The 19882-nt window shown below is 47.6% G+C and overlaps 1 protein-coding gene across 2 annotated transcripts in view; it reads left to right on the plus strand.

Annotated features, from left to right (window-relative positions):
* LOC142254918 (inositol-trisphosphate 3-kinase B-like) overlaps window positions 1–19882 on the plus strand; it is a 90993-nt gene that overhangs the window by 2746 nt on the left and 68365 nt on the right. Inside the window, exons 1-2 of one of the 2 annotated variants that reach the window (XM_075326277.1) lie at window positions 5257–5352; window positions 8086–8575. In XM_075326277.1, coding sequence (XP_075182392.1) covers window positions 8243–8575 — 333 coding nt within the window. In that variant the 5' untranslated portion in view covers window positions 5257–5352; window positions 8086–8242. Of the gene's footprint in view, window positions 1–5256; window positions 5353–8085; window positions 8576–19882 lie in introns of those variants that run through there. The other variant, XM_075326276.1, reaches the window with a different exon arrangement.

A 19882-nucleotide genomic window follows, 5' to 3' on the forward strand; every position in this document is an offset into this window, starting at 1 on the left:
TTACGAGTACCGAGCACCTGAGCATGGTAGTGCCCGCTCATCACTAGTTACGAGTACTGAGCACCTGAGCATGGTAGTGCCCGCTCATCACTAGTTACGAGTACTGAGCACCTGAGCATGGTAGTGCCCGCTCATCACTAGTTACGAGTACTGAGCACCCGAGCATGGTAGTGCCCGCTCATCACTAGTTACAATGTTTTAGTCTTTTAGTTTTAGTGGACACAGCTACTGATTTGGGTATGTTGCTTATTACGGCACGTGACGTCTCCTCGTTAGGTGGGGTTATTATCTGTAGTAGGAGATGCCTCGATCATAAGTGATGTGTAGGAGGGTGAGAACCAGAAACAAACGGAACCTCAGGAAAATGGAGAGTGACCTATAAGGATCCATATTGCTTGGAAATCTAGTGCTCTGTATGTCATGGATCATTATGGACAACGTTGTCCATGTAAGATTAGTAAAACTGTGTTAATCTGTAGGCATTTTTCTAGATTATTATAATCTTGTGTATTAATACATATGTAGACTTGGGTAGATTCTGTAATCTGTCGCACAGATTAGCTGTGTGGATGGACGGCCATACCTCCTGCTGCTATTGCTGGATACATCTAATTGCGATGTTGGGTGAGAATGGCTGAACGACAAATGCCTTTAATGGGACCAAGTTGGGTTTAAATTACTGGACAATTATAGAATATTTAAGAATAAACTTGTAAGAGGAAAAACTAACAACTCAAGGTGCCCGGCTGTTTGTTTAAGGAGTCTCCTGCTTGTACTTCAGATTATTCTGCTCTTCTGCTCTGGAAAACAATTACCAGATTATCATAATTTAATAAACCAGACAAATAAACGTTACTGTCGATAAGAAAACAGTAGTGTCTAGACTGGGAAAACACAAAGGATCCGGACCGTCCCTGCGTGATCTACGTCTCGGGGAAGGGGAATGTATGAAGTTATTCTATCCACTGTGATTTCACCACTCTGTCCACAATGGAGAAAATCTCATTATTCTCTTATGCCACAATCTATTTGTCCCCATTTTTAACCATTTCAGCCTGGAATTACTGAAGTGCTGAGAAACCCATAGTTGTGATCCTTGATTTTGTCTCTTGTACAAGAAATAGCCATATGTACGGTATATCAGAACTTTGATAATAGTTAGAGATGGGCGAATAGTGACTATTAGGGTTTAAATTATTCATAATGAATCCCAAAGAACTATTCCGGTATACATCACGAATAATGAACCCAATGTAAATCAATGGGGAACCTTAGTATTTTTCTTGCCGTGGCGAATACTGGAATAGTACACAGTATTCAATAAGCATTATCTGAACACGAATAGTTACTATTCGCCCATCTCTAATAATAGTATTTCTTGAAAATATTTTTGGAATGAAGGATTATTCCCTGTCCATTGTATATAGAAGATAATATATAATAACATAATATTTATTCATTTATATAGCACTATTAATTCCACAGTGCTTTACATACAATGGCAACACTGTCCCCATTGGGGCTCACAATCTAGATTCCCTATCAGTATCTTTTTGGAGTGTGGGAGGAAACTGGAGTACCCGGAGGAACCTCATGCAAACACGGGGAGAACATACAAACTCCTTACGCTGAAGGTCTGATTACTAGGACCACCAGTGATCCTGAGAATTGGAGTCCGGAATCAGGAGAAAAGGGCTATGGAACCTCCGAAGACAGCGGAGTACAATGCGAGGTTTCATGGTTCTGGAACCCTGTTCTCAGGATCACTGGGGGTCCCAGCCAAAGACCCCATAACAAAAAGCAAGAAAAAACTCCCATAATATATAAAGCTTTAGCCAATATTATTATTATTATTATTGTTGTTGTTGTTATTGTAATGTTGTTAATAATAATAATAATAATAATAATAATAATAATAATAAAATGACAACAACAACAATAATAATAATAATAATAATAAAAAAAATAAAATTATTATTGTTATTATTTTTATTCACTTATATAGCACCATTAATTCCATAACGCTTTACATTGATCAGCAACAGTGTCCTCACTGGGGCTCACAATCTAAATAGTATTATTATTATATTTCCACAATTAAAGTCCCCAAAGCAAGTCAATTCATGGGCAAGAAATGTAGTCAATGTGTAGATGAGATTTTTACAATTTATAGAAGCAACAGTACCAGAGTTTGTTTTTGTTTTTTTGTTTTATGCAATATAAAAAAACCAGAAAATCCAAAGAGTGATCATTTACACTTAAGATTCACTTCAAAATCAAAACCTGCTTCAAATACCCTTTTGAATATTTTTTTAATAATAATAACAATTGAATAATAATTATTATTATTATTATTAACAATTGAATTATTATTATTATTATTTTTGGATTTTGAATTCTGCTCTCAGGATCTACATGTCTCACATTGGTAAATCCTCCTTTCATATAAAATAATCCCAGGAGGCAGAATCTCAGGGAGATCTACGTCCAGCCCATAGATCTTAACAGCTCTTTTACATATTAAGAAAAACATGGATTTCTTAGGAATAAGACATCAGTTCACCGATATTACGGTATCATTTTATTCAACGTTCCATGACTGCCAATCACCCGAACAATGAGCAAAATGTGGGAGACATTACTTTTAAGTTTGCTTAAAAATCATTGTTCTCGACAGCACATTGTCCTGTGTGGGCAGTAAAGTGCTGCCAAGAACAATGACAGTCTATATACACACTGAACAGTAGAATTAACAAGTGTTCTGTGTGCATAGAAATGCTGTCGGCCTGTCTATTAAATGAGGGTTGATCAAATTATTAATGGTTGTGTGAATGCAGCCTTATATACAATTTGCGTGCAATAAGTCTCAACCTGTATATAAGGCAATTGTATATAGACGTTTGGGCTGTCATAGCTCTATGTGACAGTCTTTAAAGGGGTTTTCTTAACATGATAAATAGTTAAAACTACAATGTGACTGTAAAAAAAAAAGAGCATCTTGGCAATATATGTGCTAATTGAAATCCTCCCCTTCTCGAGAGTGGAGGTATATTTAATTCTATAGTTGAGTGCTCATTGCCTCGGTCACCGACCACCTCTTTAGTCTAACAGAAGTTGCTGGTTTCAGTTATCCATAGATTTTATGAGTTTTGTTCCTTTTTAAGAAATTGTGTTCCTTGTTCCTATTGATTTTATTTAGCCCATATACCGGTATACATTTATCCAATGGAGTATATTACCTGTCATATTAAGCTGAAGATCCCACTCGGAATAATTATAATAATAATAATCTTTATTTCTATAGCGCCAACATATTCCGCAGCGCTTTACAATTCGGGAGGATCATATACAAACAAGTAACAGTTATAGAAAATACAATATTTATAGGGAAAAAAGGCAACCCTGGTCGTGAGAGCTTACAATCTACAATGGGATGGGGGGGGAGGGGCAAGGTACAAGTGCTTATTTACAATGACTATCCAGCCATCTCAAGGAAATGGGGGATAGATAATGGCTTCCTGGACCAGTTGGCCAGAGCCTTGAGATGCTTTCGGGTGCAGTGGAGTTTGACGTGGGGTTATGTTCTGAGAAGTTGTAGAGGGATTAGGTGAAATTAGTTCGGCTAGGGAGTGTGATAGGCCGCCCTAAAAAGATGCGTTTTTAGGGTGCGTCTGAAGCTGAGTAAGTTGTGATTCGTCCTAACTTCTTGGGGTAGAGCATTCCAGAGGTTTGGTGCAGATCGGAAGAAGTCTTGGATTCGGGAGTAAGAGGTTCGAATTAGTGTGGATGTTAGTCGAACGTCATTTGCAGAGCGTAGAGAACGGGTGGGGTGATAGACAGAGAGGAGGGTGGAGATGTAGGGGGGTGCCACACTGTGGAGAGCTTTGTGGGTGAGAACAAGCAGTTTGAATTGGATCCTGTGATATATGGGCAGCCAGTGCAATGGCTGGCACAGAGCAGAGGCATCCGAGTAGCGGTTAGCCAGATAGGTGACCCTGGCTGCTGCATTAAGGATGGACTGTAGAGGAGAGAGTCTAGTTAGGGGGGAGACCAATTAATAGAGAGTTACAGTAGTGAAGGCGAGAGTAGATCAGGGCCACGGTGAGGGTTTTTGTCGTTTCCATTGTGAGAAACGGGCGGATTCTAGAGATGTTCTTGAGGTGCAAACGGCAGGAGCGGGCAAGAGATTGTATGTGGGAGGTGAAGGAGAGATCAGTGTCAAGTATAACACCCAGACAGCGGGCTTGCGGCCTAGGACTTATCGTTGTGCCACACACAGAGAGGGAGATGTCAGGGTTAGGAAGGTTGGGAGATGGAGGGAAAAGAAGAAGTTCAGTTTTGGAAAGGTTAAGTTTCAGATAGAGAGCAGACATGACATTGCAAACTGCAGTCAGGCAGTCACTTGTGTTCTGTAGTATAGCGGGGGTGAATACAAAGCTATAGCTGGAGATCCTGCTCGGCGTACAAAGCTGAAGATCCCGCTCGGCGTACAAAGCTGGAGATCCCGCTCGGTGTACAAAGCTGGAGATCCCGCTCGGTGTACAAAGCTGGAGATCCCGCTCGGTGTACAAAGCTGGAGATCCCGCTCGGCGTACAAAGCTGAAGATCCCGCTCGGCGTACAAAGCTGAAGATCCCGCTCGGTGTACAAAGCTGAAGATCCCGCTCGGTGTACAAAGCTGAAGATCCCGCTCGGTGTACAAAGCTGAAGATCCCGCTCGGCATACAAAGCTAGAGATCCCGCTCGGTGCGCAAGGCCGGAGATCCCACTCGGCGCGTAAGGCCGGAGATCCCTCTCGGCGCGCAAGGCCGGAGATCCCGCTCCCTACTGCCCGACCCCTCCTGTTTACCATTATTTAGAAGACCCACCTGTGCTGATCTTGTTTTTATGTGTATAATTGTATAAGGGATTTTCTCCTATGAAGTTCGTGCAGGAACCCGTGACTCTTCTCCCATGTGGAATATCGGCAGATGTTTTGCTACAATTCGCACTTTATGTGCCAGACACGGTTACCTATTTTTTTTCCCTCGTCTATAAATATGCAGCTGTCTCGTCTATCGCCCACAGAGTCTGCATCCCTTCCGAAATTAAGCTGTTGTACCCCGCCTCTTTACCTGGACCCGTCCAGATTGGCATCCCTGGGTTTGCCTTTCTTGGCATGATGGCTGAGGACACACACAGTGTTTCTGTGGGAACCTTCTCTTTCCCTATTCCCGCTGGCCTTAAGCCAACCCTCATTGAACAAGATATCTGAGGGGAGAGGGAGGAGGGGAGCAGATTGGGAAAGCAGATAGCAATGTGGTCCTGTAACAAGCATAGAGCCGTCTGACCCAGAGTGCCACCTGGGAGTGCGGTGAGTGCAGACCCAACCGGGACGTCTTGGCTACTTACAATATTCTACTAAACTCTCATTTTTGACCCCATCACCTTCTCCTCTGCATGATCTCCATTTTTTTTGCCGCTCTACCCTCGCTGTCTACCCCTCCTGCCTGTTTTTCCATCGCACTCCTTCCTCTTCGTAACATCTGTAGTTGTGTACTCCCTACTTTTCTGAGATCCTTTGTTTTCTCGTTCATACTTTTGCTTCACTTCTCTCCTGTTTTTCTCAATTCCTCTGCTCCATCCTTTTGAGGTTCACTTGTCTCCTTTCCGTCTTCAGCTGATTTTGTCTGAATGGTGTCCTAAGAGTGTTTGAGATCTTTAGAGCTGCAACAAAATGTATTTTGGAGGTTGAAGAGATTGTGCAGTTTCCACTTCTTAATGAGAGTTGGTGTAAAGTATCTGCACACCTAGGATCAAGCAGAAGGTGGACATGGTTCTCTCTTCATGTGAGCAATTATTTGAGATGGAAAAATGGATTGGCCTTATTCAGTGTCGATCGGACAGTTTCTCTGAATTGACCTGCAAAAAGACCTATGACTGTTAATATTTTTTCTACTTACCAGATTTCAAGTCCACACTGAAAATAATTTGTGCCATTTTGAAGTATAAGTGCACAGTACATTCTTGTGCTAATTGGATTCGTTAGTGTTTGAGTTCTGGATGCATTTTCATTATTGATGAGCGGGCACTGCCATGCTCGGGTGCTCGGTACTCATAATAATGAGCGGGCCCTACTATGCTCGGGTGCTCTGTACTCATAATGATGAGTGAACACTATCATGCTCGGGTGCTCGGTACTTGTAATGATGAGTGGGCACCATCATGCTCGGGTGCTCGGTACTCATAATGATGAGCAAGCACTACCATGCTCGGGTGCTCAGTACTCATAATGATGAGTGAACACTACCATGCTCAGGTGCTCAGTACACGTAATGATGAGCGGGCACTACCATGCTTGGGTGCTCAGTACTTGTAATGATGAGTGGGCACCATCATGCTCGAGTGCTCGGTACTCATAATGATGAGTGAACACTACCATGCTCAGGTGCTCAGTACACGTAATGATGAGCGGGCACTTCCATGCTCGGGTGCTCAGTACTCGTAATGATGAGTGGGCACTACCATGCTCAGGAACTCTGTACTCATAATGATGAGCGAACACTACCATGCTCGGGTGCTCGGTACTTGTAATGATGAGTGGGCACCACCATGCTCGAGTGCTCGGTACTCATAATGATGATCAAGCACTACCATGCTCGGGTGCTCAGTACTTATAATGATGATCAAGCACTACCATGCTCGGGTGCTCAGTACTCGTAACTAGTGATGAGCGGGCACTACCATGCTCGGGTGCTCTGTACTTGTAACTAGTGATGAGCGGGCACTACCATGCTCGGGTGCTCTGTACTTGTAACTAGTGATGAGCGGGCACTACCATGCTCGGGTGCTCTGTACTTGAGCTAGTGATGAGCGGGCACTACCATGCTTGGGTGCTCTGTACATGTAACTAGTGATGAGCGGGCACTACCATGCTCGGGTGCTCTGTACTTGTAACTAGTGATGAGCGGGCACTACCATGCTCGGGTGCTCTGTACTTGTAACTAGTGATGAGCGGGCACTACCATGCTCGGGTGCTCTGTACTTGTAACTAGTGATGAGCGGGCACTACCATGCTTGGGTGCTCTGTACATGTAACTAGTGATGAGCGGGCACTACCATGCTCAGGCGATCAGTACTCGTAACTAGTGATGAGCGGGCACTACCATGCGGGTGCTCAGTACTCGTAACTAGTAATGAGCGGGCACTACCATGCTCGGGTGCTCAGTACTGGTAACTAGGGATGAGCGGCACTACCATGCTCGGGTGCTCAGTACTTGTAACTAGTGATGAGTGGGCACTACCATGCTCAGGTGCTCAGTACTCGTAACTAGTGATGAGCGGGCACTACCATGCTCGGGTGCTCTGTACTTGTAACTAGTGATGAGTGGGCACTACCATGCTCGGGTGCTCAGTACTCGTAACTAGTGATGAGCGGGCACTACCATGCTCGGGTGCTCAGTACTTGTAACTAGTGATGAGTGGGCACTACCATGCTCAGGTGCTCAGTACTCGTAACTAGTGATGAGCGGGCACTACCATGCTCGGGTGCTCTGTACTTGTAACTAGTGATGAGTGGGCACTACCATGCTCGGGTGCTCAGTACTCGTAACTAGTGATGAGCGGGCACTACCATGCTCGGGTGCTGAGTACTAGTAACTAGTGATGAGCGGGCACTACCATCCTCGGGTGCTCAGTACTCGTAACTAGTGATGAGCGGGCACTACCATCCTCGGGTGCTCTGTACTTGTAACAAGGTGTTTAATGCTCAGATGGGCATAACTCCCAAGTACCTTAGTATAATGGAAGTCAATGGGGAACTCTTCCAGAAAAATGCTCGAGTTCTCAATTGACTATCATTATGCTCTGTACCCGAGTTATGCCCATCCAATCATCTGTTTGTTACGAGTTCTGAGCACCCAGACATGGTAGTGCGCGCCCATCACTAATTTTCATTTCAGTGGCAGTTCTGGTTCCCAGCTCTTGATACGTTTTCATTCTTCTGCTGGTCAGATTCGTTAGTTCTTCTCCGCTCTTGATACATTATATGAAAGCAAACATCTTACTGTTCCAAGTTTTCATTTTGTGTTGAACGCTCTCTCCGTAGATGTCCCATGGACAGGAGGAGTGACCCGGAGGAAGACTTTTCAGGGCATGCCTATGGAAAAGCAAGTTGCCTTTTGTGGCTGATTGGTCAAAAGGATATAGCAAGTAACAAACGATCAAAGACCATCAAGTGAAACGTCCAGTCTAGATCAGGAGTAATGGAGAAGCAGCAGCTCATACCTGTAGAGGAAGAATTCCAAAAGTTATCTGTGGTGGCTGCGGAGGCAGAAAAGGACACGAAACTCCTTGATAGAGATGTCTTATGTAAACCAGAAGGTCTTGGACATGGTGACAACGGGGACCACACAGCGGAGCACAACCCTGTGCCTCTACTCACCGAGGAAGAGCTGCAGAAGAAGTCCGTAAGGCCATCAGACCGGTCCATCTCCAGCACGTCCACCTGCTCATCGGTAGCATATTCCTCACAAGAAAGTGACCAAGTCTTCAGTGAAGAGGAAGAAATCCAGACCAAGCGTAAGACTTTGAGAAAGGTAAGGGGTATTTGAGGTTAGTCGTTGGAAACATGAAATACTTAGTAAAAATTTGTAACATAAAGGATTTCCAGTAGCGAAAGGGTTGGGAGAAAAACAAAGTGTGTAGAGGAGCTTCGTTTTCTGTGGGCGAAGATGCAAATCACACCGGCTGAGCTGATGAGAAAAGTAGAGAAAAGAAGACAGGAGGGGGAAGACATTGCCGTGAAAGGCAAAAATTATAGGGTGGGTACACAATACACAGGGATTGTTTTGACAGTGTACTAGAATTAATGGGGGTTAAATTCATGAAAATGCTTTTCCCGTTATGGGGAGGGGAGGCTTGCGGTGTATGGAAAGGAAAGTTCTGTGCTTCCGATGATGCGCTGGAATGTTTTACAGCTCTGGTTCATGAATCAGAACATTCAGGTTAAGAAAATAAAGAAATAAATATACATACGCGGCACTGTGGAAAGGTTGCTTTCAAAACCGCATCAGTTCTTCTATGGACACTTAGGCGGGCTTTGCACTTTGGGACATCGCAAGCCGATGCTGCGATGTCGCACGCGATAGTCCCCGCCCCTGTCGCAGGTACGATATCTTCTGATAGCTGCCGTAGCGAAAATTATCGCTACGGCAGCTTCACATGCACTCACCTGCCCTGCGACCGTCGCTCAGGCCAGCGTCCCGCCTCCTTCCTAAGGGGGCGGGTCGTGCGGCGGCATAGCGATGTCACACAGCAGGCGGCCAATAGCGGCGGAGGGGCGGAGATGAGTAGGATGTAAACATCCTGTCCACCTCCTTCCTTCCGCATAGATGCCGGCGGCAGGTAAGCTGATGTTCCTCGCTCCTGCGGCTTCATACACAGCGATGTGTGCAGCCGTAGGAGCGAGGAACTACATCGTACCTGTTGCGGCAGCATAATTTTGAAAAAGTCGGAGCCTGCAACGATGATACGATAACGACGCTTTTGCGCTCGTTAATCGTATCATCTAGCATGTACACACTACGATGTCGAAAGTGACGCCGGATGTGCGTCACTTTCGATTTGACCCCACCGACCTCGCACGTGCGATGTTGCAACATGCAAAGCCGCCCTAAGGCTATGTGCCCACGCTGCGGATTTTGCCGCGGATTTGCCGCGGTTTTACCGCGGATTTGCCGCAGATTTACCGCGGATTTTCCGAAAATCTGCAGCAGCGGCACTTCCAAGCCATTTCAATGGCATTTTGGAAATGCTGTGTCCATACTGCGGATTTTTCCGCGGCGGATTTGCCGCGGATTTTGATCCGGAAAAATCTGCAGCATGTCAATTATTGTTGCGGATTTTTGTGCGGATTTTGGGTATAGAATGGGGGGGGGGGGGAAAAAAAATCTGCATCAAAATCCGCGGCAAATTCGCGGTAAATCCGCGGCAAATCCGCGGCAAAAATAAGGTGCGGATTTGCCGCGAAAGTCGCGGATTTTCATGCAGAAAAATCCGCAGGTACATTCTACCGTGGACACATAGCCTAAGGCTATGTGCACACAGTGCATTTTTGAAGCGTTTTTTTTTTTAGCGCAGTTTTATCACAAATCTGCATGCCAGCAAAGTTAATGAGAATTCTGAAAAGCTGTGCTGTACTTATATTTCCCTAGCAGATTTGGTGCAGAAAATAATATAATGCATGCAAAAAAAAACAAACGCATCGAAAATGTGGCAAAAATGCAGTGCAAAAACACGTTTTTGGGGGGTTTTTTTCTGCCAGGAGATGCAGATTTGGTGCAGAAATCTCTGCAACGTGTGCAGATAGCCTAACAGTTTTTGAAGGCACTCGAAAGGGAGGTTGTTCCAAACATCTTGGAGAACCAACCGCAGATCTGTGTGTGAGGCTTGTGCTGTGCAAAACCTTGTCTCTCTTCATGTAATCCTGCATAGACTGGATGATGTTGAGGCCATTTCATCACTTCTTACGCAGCATGCACACGATCAGGATTCACAGTGTTTTCGACACATCGTTTTTTCGCTGCGGCCAAAATGGTGCGTTGTACAGTACAAGCACAGTGGTTGGGATTTCTAGAAATCTCATGACCACTATGCTTGTTTTTCCCACAGTGTAAACTGACCTGAGGTGCGGCTTTCTAAGCCGCAGCATTTCAATTTATGCTGTGGAGTCGCGAGTGTTCTCCGCTGGGAGAACAGAGAGAAAGTCCCACAGCACCCCATACCCTAATCGTGGGCACAGGCAGATGTGGTCTCCTGTGGACAGCATTCGTGGCCCCGCAGGAGAGGATATGCTGCGTCCAGGATGCAGCATATCCTGACCGTGTGCTGTGCACATAGCCTAAGGGGTACTTTGCACACTACGACATCGCAAGCCGATGCCGTGATGCCGTGTGCGATAGTCCCAGCCCCCGTCGCAGCTGCGATCTCTTGTGATAGCTGCCATAGCGAAAATTATCGCTACAGCAGCTTCACATGCACTTACCTGCCCTGTGACGTCGCTCTGGCCAGCGACACGCCTCCTTCCTAAGGGGGCGGGTCGTGCGGCGTCACAGCGACGTCACACAGCAGGCAGCGAATAGAAGCGGAGGGGCGGAGATGAGCGGGACGTAAACATCCCGCCCACCTCCGTCCTTCCGCATAGCCGGCATGAGCCGCAGGACGCAGGTAGGAGATGTTCCTCGCTCCTGCGGCTTCACACACGACGATGTGTGCTGCCGCAGGAACGAGGAACAACAATGTAACATCGGGTCCTTCCGAAAATATGCAAATGACCGAGGCTACACCGATGGTACGATTTAGACGCTTTTGCGCTCGTTAATCGTATCAAAAACGATTTACACACTACGATATCGACAGCGACGCCGGATGTGCGTCACTTTCGATTTGACCCCACCGACATCGCACCTGCGATGTCGTAGTGTGTAAAGTACCCCTAAGACTCCTTGTTTTTCTGTACATTGAAGAGAGTTCTTTATGACATTGGCTGTGTGTTTGTGATTGTTTTTCTGCTGCAGGATACATTTTTGCCACCTGATCTGAGAGCACTATAATGTAGGGACCGAGGCCATGATTCCAATAATGTCACTTACTGAGCTGCATGCTGTAATAAATCACTGTTTTATCAGCAGGAGATTATCACCGGAGGACTAGTAGACCTGCTGTCATGTAGTCCTGCATATTAATTAGTTTTGTATAACCACGCCCCCACTACTAATTGGCAGCTTTCTGTGTATAAAGGGCAGAAAGCTGCCGATCAGGGGTTTGGGTGGAGTTATAGAGCCCGATATTTGGATAGCAACAGATAAAACAGTGATTTTTATCAAAATGACAGCAGGCAGCTCATTAAGTGACACATCGCTGGAATCAAAGTCTCTGCCACTGCATCATGCTGCTCTTAAATGCGGTAGCAAAAACCTGGTGACAGATTCTCTAACCACTTTACCCCCCAGCGATTTTCTGTTTTTTATTTTCGTTTTTTCCTCCCCTTTGTCCAAGAACTATAACTTTTTTAACTTTTCTGTCAACTTAGCCATTTGAGTGCTTGTTTTTTGCGAGACGAGTTGTACTTTTGAATGACTCCATTCATTCTGCCACTTACTGTATTTGAAAATGGGAAAAAAATTCCAAGTGCGGTGAAATTGCAAAAAAGTGGAATTGCACAATGGCTTATTGGATTTCATTTACCACGTGAGTGCTTGGGCTCTCATTGGATTTGTGACGTCATGCGAGCCCCGCATCCAATCAGCGCTGGCTTGCTTCTCCCTGCTTTCGGACCAAACTAACAATCCACAGGAAATGAGCATAGCCGCAGCACTCACTTCCAGTTGATGAACTTGATTGGTTTGAAGGTGGGGAGAAGGAAGTCTACTCTGATCGGACATGGGGATCGCAAGACGTCACAACCCCACGAGAGCCTCCGCACCATGAACCTGGACACTGCTGGAATGGTGTCGACACCGGAGGTGAGTATAGGCTTTATTATTTTAAATAGGGAAAACATGTGGAATCAGAAGGGGTTGTGCTAATAGTGGACAGCCCCTTTAAAGGGAACCTGTAACCAGGTTTTTCCTTTATGAGAATACTGTATATAAGACCCCAGGCCACTCTGTATAATTTGAAAAACACCTTTATAATACTCGCCTAGGGGGCAGTCAGGTCCGATGGGTGTCGCTGGTCTCGGTCCGGCGCCTCCTCTCTGCTGTGATCGTGGTCCTCCTTCTTGTGAGGCCCATGTGCGTTACGTGACCTACGTCATCCACCCAGGCCGGCATTGTGGTCCTGCGGAGGCGCACTTTGATCTGCCCTGCTGAGGGCAGATCAAAGTATTTTAGTGCACATACACAGGCAGTCTTTGACCTTTCCTCACGCCTGCGCGTTACTTTAGTTTGATCTGGTCTCAAAAGGGCAGATCAAAGTGCGCCTGCGCAAGACCGTAATGCCGGCCTGTGTGGATGACGCAGGACACCTCATCCACACGAGGCTCAGTATAAAGAGGACGGTAATCGCCTCAGAGAGAAGGCGTTGGAACGAGAGCAGCGACACCTTTCAGACCCCCCCCAGGTGAATATTATAAAGGTGTTTTTACGTTATACAGCGTGGCCTGGGCTCTTATATACAGTATTCTACAATGCTGTATATAAGAACCCACTGGTGATAGCTCCAGCTCATAAGGGAAAACCTGGTGAAATTCAAAAACCAAACTAAGAGGCCCAGTCAAGACCAGAAAAAAAAATTCTAATTGGCAGAACATATTTGGGTCGTAAGTGTTATCCTGTCATCCACCAAAGCCAGATTAGCGGCTGCCGGATGATGATTTCTGATTATTGTCTCCAGAGAGATTTTTCCCCTGCTCCTTGGCATTACAGATGGTGCTCTCAGGCTCGTGTACAGCTGCTCCGCCATGGGAACCCAGTCCATAAATCCTCATACAAGCTATTGCCCGAGAGTGTTTTCTTTACTCAATGCTGTGATAAATCACATCTCTGAATTATAGTACGGCCTTTTTTTTTTTACTTGCCTGATTTCACAGAACATGGTGTTTTAGGTAGACATTATTTTTTAATTCATTGGTCCCTTTGCTCAGAGAAGGAATCCTTTCACCGTTCACTTTTGTTCTCATACTCCACTTTCAATCTCAATCCCCTCTGGAATAATAGAAACTTTCCAGAACAGAAAGTTTCAAAAAGACTGAACTGATTTTTGTTGATGAGTGAAACCCTCATCAGTAAAGTGAATATTCAGATCGTACTGTGTGCTGTGACTTCGTTCCCATGTATTACTGTAGTTACGGCAATTTGTTTTCTGCCTGATCCATACACAGTTGCTCGTTTTGTGTTCAGAGAAGAAATATGACGCATGATGATTTTTTTGATCAACTTTTGATCTGATACCGGATTCCTGGGGACAATCCTATGGAATCTATAGGATCAGGTCTGGTATATATACCCTGCCAATAGAAAAAAAAATAATGGCTTTATCTTTGTGAATCAAGCCTTAAGCTGGTGTCACACTAAACGACAGCGACAACGACGTCGCTGTTACGTCACCATTTTCGGTGACGTAACAGCGACCTTGTAAGTCGCTGTTATGATCGCTGCTTAGCTGTCAAACACAGCAGAAGCAGCGATCATAAGGTCGCTGTGCTACATGTTCAGAGAGCAGGGAGCCGCGCTTAGCGCTGGCTCCTTGCTCTCCTGCAGCACACATCGGGTTAATTAACCCGATGTGTGCTGCAGCTACATGTCACAGTTCAGAGAGCAGGGAGCCGCGCTTAGCGCTGGCTCCTTGCTCTCCTGCAGCACACATCGGGTTAATTACCCGATGCGTACTGCAGCCACATGTCACAGTGCAGGAGCCGGCACTGGCAGCAAGAGCGGAGGCTGGTAACCAGCGTAAACATCGGGTAACCAGGGAAAGGTCTTCCCTTGGTTACCCGATGTTTACGCTGGTTACAGCTTACTGCAGCTCCCAGTGCCGGCTCCTGATCGCTTCATTTCGTCGCTCTCTCGCTGTCACACACAGCGATGTGTGTGTCACAGCGGGAGAGTGACGACCAAAAAATGAAGCTGGACATTCAGCAACGACCGGCGACCTCACAGCAGGGGCCAGGTCGTTGCTGGATGTCACACACAGCGACAGCGACGGGACGTCGCTGCAACGTCACAGAAAATGGTGACGTAGCAGCGACGTCGTTGTCGTCGTCGTTATGTGTGACACCAGCTTTAAAGGCGTCTTCCACTACTAACATGATTCCCTTTCATTTATCCTAAAGCTGAGTTCACACAGCGACATCGACAACGACGTCGCAGTTACGTCACCATTTTCTGTGACGCAACAGCGACCTAGTAAGTCGCTGTTATGATCGCTGCTTAGCTGTCAAACACAGCAGAAGCAGCAGCGATCATAACGACACGTGTCGCTGTGGAAGCCATGCTGCACTTGGTAACTAAGGTAAATATCGGGTAACCATTACCCGATATTTACCTTGGTTACCAGCGCACACGCTTAGCGCTGGCTCCCTGCACTCCTAGCCAGGGTACACATCGGGTTAATTACCCGATGTGTACTCCGGCTCCGGCTACGTGTGCAGAGAGTCCGCGCTAAGCGGTGTGCTCTCACGCTGCCAGTGCCGGCTCCCTGCTCACGTAGCTGGAGTACACATCAGGTAATTAACCCGATGTGTACTCCATCTACGTGTGCAGGGAGCCGGCACTGGCAGCGTGAGAGCGCGGTGCTAGTAACTAATGTAAATATCAGGTAACCAAGGAAAGGGCTTCTTGGTTACCCGATGTTTACTGTGGTTACAGCTTACCGCAGGCTGCCAGAAGCCGGCTCCTGCTCCCTGCTCGCTTCAGTTCGTCGCTCTCTCGCTGTTACACACAGCGATGTGTGCTTCACAGCGGGAGAGCGACGAGCAAAAAATGAAGCAGGACATCAGGGGCCAGGTCGTTGCTGGATGTCACACAGCGACAGGACGTCGCTGCTACGTCACAGAAAATGGTGACTTAGCAGCGACGTCGTTGTCGCCGTCGCTGTGTGTGACACCACCTTACCTCTTCCTAACTAAAGGCCCCGTCACACTAAGCAACATCGCTAGCAACATCGCTGGTAACGAACAACTTTTGTGACGTAGCAGCGATGTTGCTAGAGATGTTGCTGTGTGTGACATCCAGCAACAACCTGGCCCCTGCTGTGAGGTCGTTGGTTGTTGCTGAATGTCCTGGGCCATTTTTTAGTTGTTGCTGTCCTGCTGTGAAGCACAGATCGCTGTGTGTGACAGCGAGACAGCAACAACTAAATGTGCAGGCAGCAGGAGCCGGCTTCTGCGGAGGCTGGTAACCAATGTAAACATCGGGTAACCAAGAAGCCCTGTCCTTGGTTACCCGATATTTACCTTTGTTACCAGCCTCCGCCGCTCTCACTGTCAGTGCCGGCTCCTGCTCTGTGCACATGTAGCTGCAGCACACATCGGGTTAATTAACCCGATGTGTGCTGTAACTAGGAGAGCAAGGAGCCAGCGCTAAGCATTGTGCGCTGCTCCGTGCTCTGTGCACATTTAGCTGCAGCACACATCAGGTAATTAACCCGATGTGTGCTGTAACTAGGAGACTGGGGGCTGGTCACTGGTTGCTGGTGAGCTCACCAGCAACTCGTGCAGCCACGCTCCAGCGATCCCTGCCAGGTCAGGTTGCTGGTGGGATCGCTGGAGCGTCGCAGTGTGACATCTCACCAGCAACCTCCTAGCAACTTACCAGCGATCCCTATCGTTGTTGGGATCGCTGGTAAGTTGCTTAGTGTGACTGGACCTTTACGCTTTCCCAATATACTTCTGCTATCTACACTGCTCCTGTAAGCTAATCACTAATAGGCTTGTAAATACCTTTTACTGTTGTTGTAGCTGTTATCCTTCCTGTTGTAGACCTTATTCGGACCAACTGATGGGGACAGTCTAGATCACATGTCACTCTCCTTTCAACCCCCACAAGTGAGGGGCCCGCCTCAGTTGGTCAGATTTTGGTCTGCTCCAGAAGGATCAAAGCTACAATAACAAAGGTATTTACAAGCCTGTTAGAGATAAGCTTACAGGAGAAGAGTAGATAACAGAAGTATATTGGGAAAGTGTTAGCTAGGAAGAGTTAGGGGTGCTTCACACACAGCGAGCTCGCTGCCGAGATCGCTGCTGAGTCACGCTTTTTGTGACGCAGCAGTGACCTCATTAGCGATCTCGCTGTGTGTGACACTGAGCAGCGATCTGGCCCCTGCTGCGAGATCGCTGCTCGTTACACACAGCCCTGGTTCGTTTTCTTCAAAGCCGCTCTCCTGCTGTGACACACAGATCGCTGTGTGTGACAGCAAGAGAGCGACAAATGAAGCAAGCAGGGAGCAGGAGCCGGCGTCTGACAGCTGAGGTAAGCTGTATCCAAGATAAACATCGGGTAACCAAGGTGGTTACCCGATATTTACCTTAGTTACCAGCCTCTGCAGCTCTCACGCTGCCTGTGCTGCCGGCTCCGGCTCTCTGCACATGTAGCTGCTGTACACATCGGGTTAATTAACACGATGTGTACAGCAGCTAGGAGAGCAAGGAGCCAGCGCTAAGCAGTGTGCGCGGCTCCTTGCTCTCTGCACATGTAGCTGCATTACACATCGGGTTAATTAACCCGATGTGTACTGTAGCTAGGAGAGCAAGGAGCCAGCGCTCAGTGTGCGCGGCTCCCTGCTCCCTGCTCACACTGGTAACTAATGTAAACATCGGGTAACCATACCCGATGTTTACCTTAGTTACCAGTCTCCGCAGCTTCCAGACGGCGGCTCCGTGCAAGCGCAGCGTCGCTTGCACGTCGCTGCTGGCTGGGGGCTGTTCACTGGTCGCTGGTGAGATCTGCCTGTTTGACAGCTCACCAGCGACCATGTAGCGATGCAGCAGCGATCCTGACCAGGTCAGATCGCTGGTCGGATCGCTGCTGCATCGCTAAGTGTGAAGGTACCCTTAAGGCCCCTTCACACTAACCAACATCGCTAGCAACATCGCTAGCAACATCGCTGATGAGTCACACTTTTTGTGACGTAACAGCGATCCCCTTAGCGACGTTGCTGTGTGTGACATCCAGCAACAACCTGGCCCCTGCTGTGAAGTTGTTGGTTGTTGCTGAATGACCTGGGCCATTTTTTGGTTGTTGGTGTCCCGCTGGGAACATGTCTGACACCGTATCAACAACCAGCAACTAGTTGGCGATTCAGAATTCAACGACGCAGGCGTGGTTTAGGCCTCTCCCTCTTCAACTCCGATTGGTGGTCACAACTAAGCAAAAGGTCTCTCACGTCCGTCCTTCGTTCATACAGCTTTTCGGATCGTAGTAGAGACCTCCAAGCTTGCGTGCTGGTTTGCGGATCTTATTAACGGGATCTTTTATGAACGGCTTCTTCAACTCCAATTGGTGGTCATGACTGCGGCTTTGTTTGATTGAAGAAGTCAACGAGGTCGCACTTACGTTCTCTGTCACCGCCCGGTCATAACGTACTTACGATTACCAATATGAGCGGAGGGGGCGTGGAGAAGGCAACGTAGATGCACGCCTATATGTTGTTAATCGTTCAATGTCACAAACCACCGGGGGGTCACTCAGAAATCCCCCGCGCTGGCTACCAGTACGTCACAATCGGGGGGTAACAAGTGGGGTCACCCCTCCTTTATACCTCCCGACCGACAGACAGAGCACGTGACGCGCTCTCTAGCGCCCCTCTTATAGTCAGGCCAATTATGGAATTGCCCGACAATAAGCAAGGAGGCCGCTATACTACTTATGCCGATTATTGAAGGGTCCCCGGTGAGAGTAGGGTATATATTCCCCCGACCTCCGCGGGCGGAATATATAAAACCTCCCTGAATCTCACTGGCCTCCCCACAATAATCCTTGGCACAACTCGCTGCCACCAACCGATTTACGGTAACTATTAGCCGAACACACAGACGTGGGATTCAAGATCGAGATAACAGAACAGCCCAAGATTAATTATATAATTTAATCAGCCTAAAGCACACTAGAACTACAATATATACAATAGGGAATCTACAGAATATACAGTTATGTCAGAGTACAGTTACAGTCAAAGCATGGGTTACAAACAGGCATACACAGTTCCAGCAGTTACCTTGTTGCGTCTGGCCACAGGGGGGCGCTGTAGACCAGGTTTCCAGGAACTCCCACAGATGTTTCCTACACGTGACCCCCAGCGAAAGAACCCTGGAAAATGGCCGAAGTAGGGTTATCAACCTGGGCAGATCCCGGTCCCCTCCTACCTTCGTGACCTCAGAGGGAGCACTGCTCCACCCCTGGCTGGAGTTATGGACAAAATCCACAACATGGAATATGGCCATAACTTTGCCTGGGAGCGTCGTAGGCGGACGCCAATGCTCTCATTGTGACAGTTATGAATTTAGCTACAGAACGAGGGGACTCATGACCTGTCTGCCAGTTCCCCATTGGCTGATATCATGCCTGGGGCATTTCCCAATGTCCTGCTCCCATAAAAAGGGTGTGCCGGCATCGTCCGCATGCGGAGACACCATTTTTATGGTTGCCATATTTATCGGAAATATGGCTTGCGAGATATGAACCATTTTTTACTGGAGTCGTTCTGTCTAGCTAGTTCCATAGCCTTGCTAATGAGATACAACTCTTGTTACAGGGTGACGGCAGGGAGTCATCCTGTGTCCATTGTTCCCACACCACCTCATTTCCATATCACAGGACATGGCCATGGAGGTGTAACACCTTCACAGATGCTGGACATTGAGAACAAGAAGGGAGGGGGCACTGCCAGGGAGTGATGAGAGATTATGACTGGAGTCATAATTCATCTTCATATCCCGGGATTTGCCTCACACCTCCCCCCTTTTGAGGGCGCTAGGGGGCAGCACACTCCGGTGTTCCCCCGTGCGCCCGTCCGCGACCTCTCCTTGTCGGGACAGCCCGTCTGCGTTACCGTGGTCACGGCCCCTTTTGTGGCGAATGGTGAAGTTGTTTTGCTGGAGCGCAAGGCTCCATCGCAACAATCGCCCATTCGTCCCAGAGACGGTGTGCAACCAGCTGAGGGGATTGTGGTCCGTCTCCACGATGAAGTGGCGCCCGTATAGATAGGGTTGCAGACGCTGCAGGGCCCACACTATGGCCAGGCACTCCTTCTCCATCGTGGAATAGGCAACTTCCCTTGGTAACAGCTTCCTGCTCAGGTACAAGACTGGGTGCTCTTGGCTCGCAGAGTCCACCTGGCTGAGCACCGCACCGAGGCCGAAGTCACTGGCGTCGGTCTGTACTACAAACGGCCGCGTGAAGTCGGCT

This window comes from Anomaloglossus baeobatrachus, chromosome 10, assembly GCF_048569485.1.
Source record: "Anomaloglossus baeobatrachus isolate aAnoBae1 chromosome 10, aAnoBae1.hap1, whole genome shotgun sequence".
Classification (NCBI taxonomy): domain Eukaryota; kingdom Metazoa; phylum Chordata; class Amphibia; order Anura; family Aromobatidae; genus Anomaloglossus; species Anomaloglossus baeobatrachus.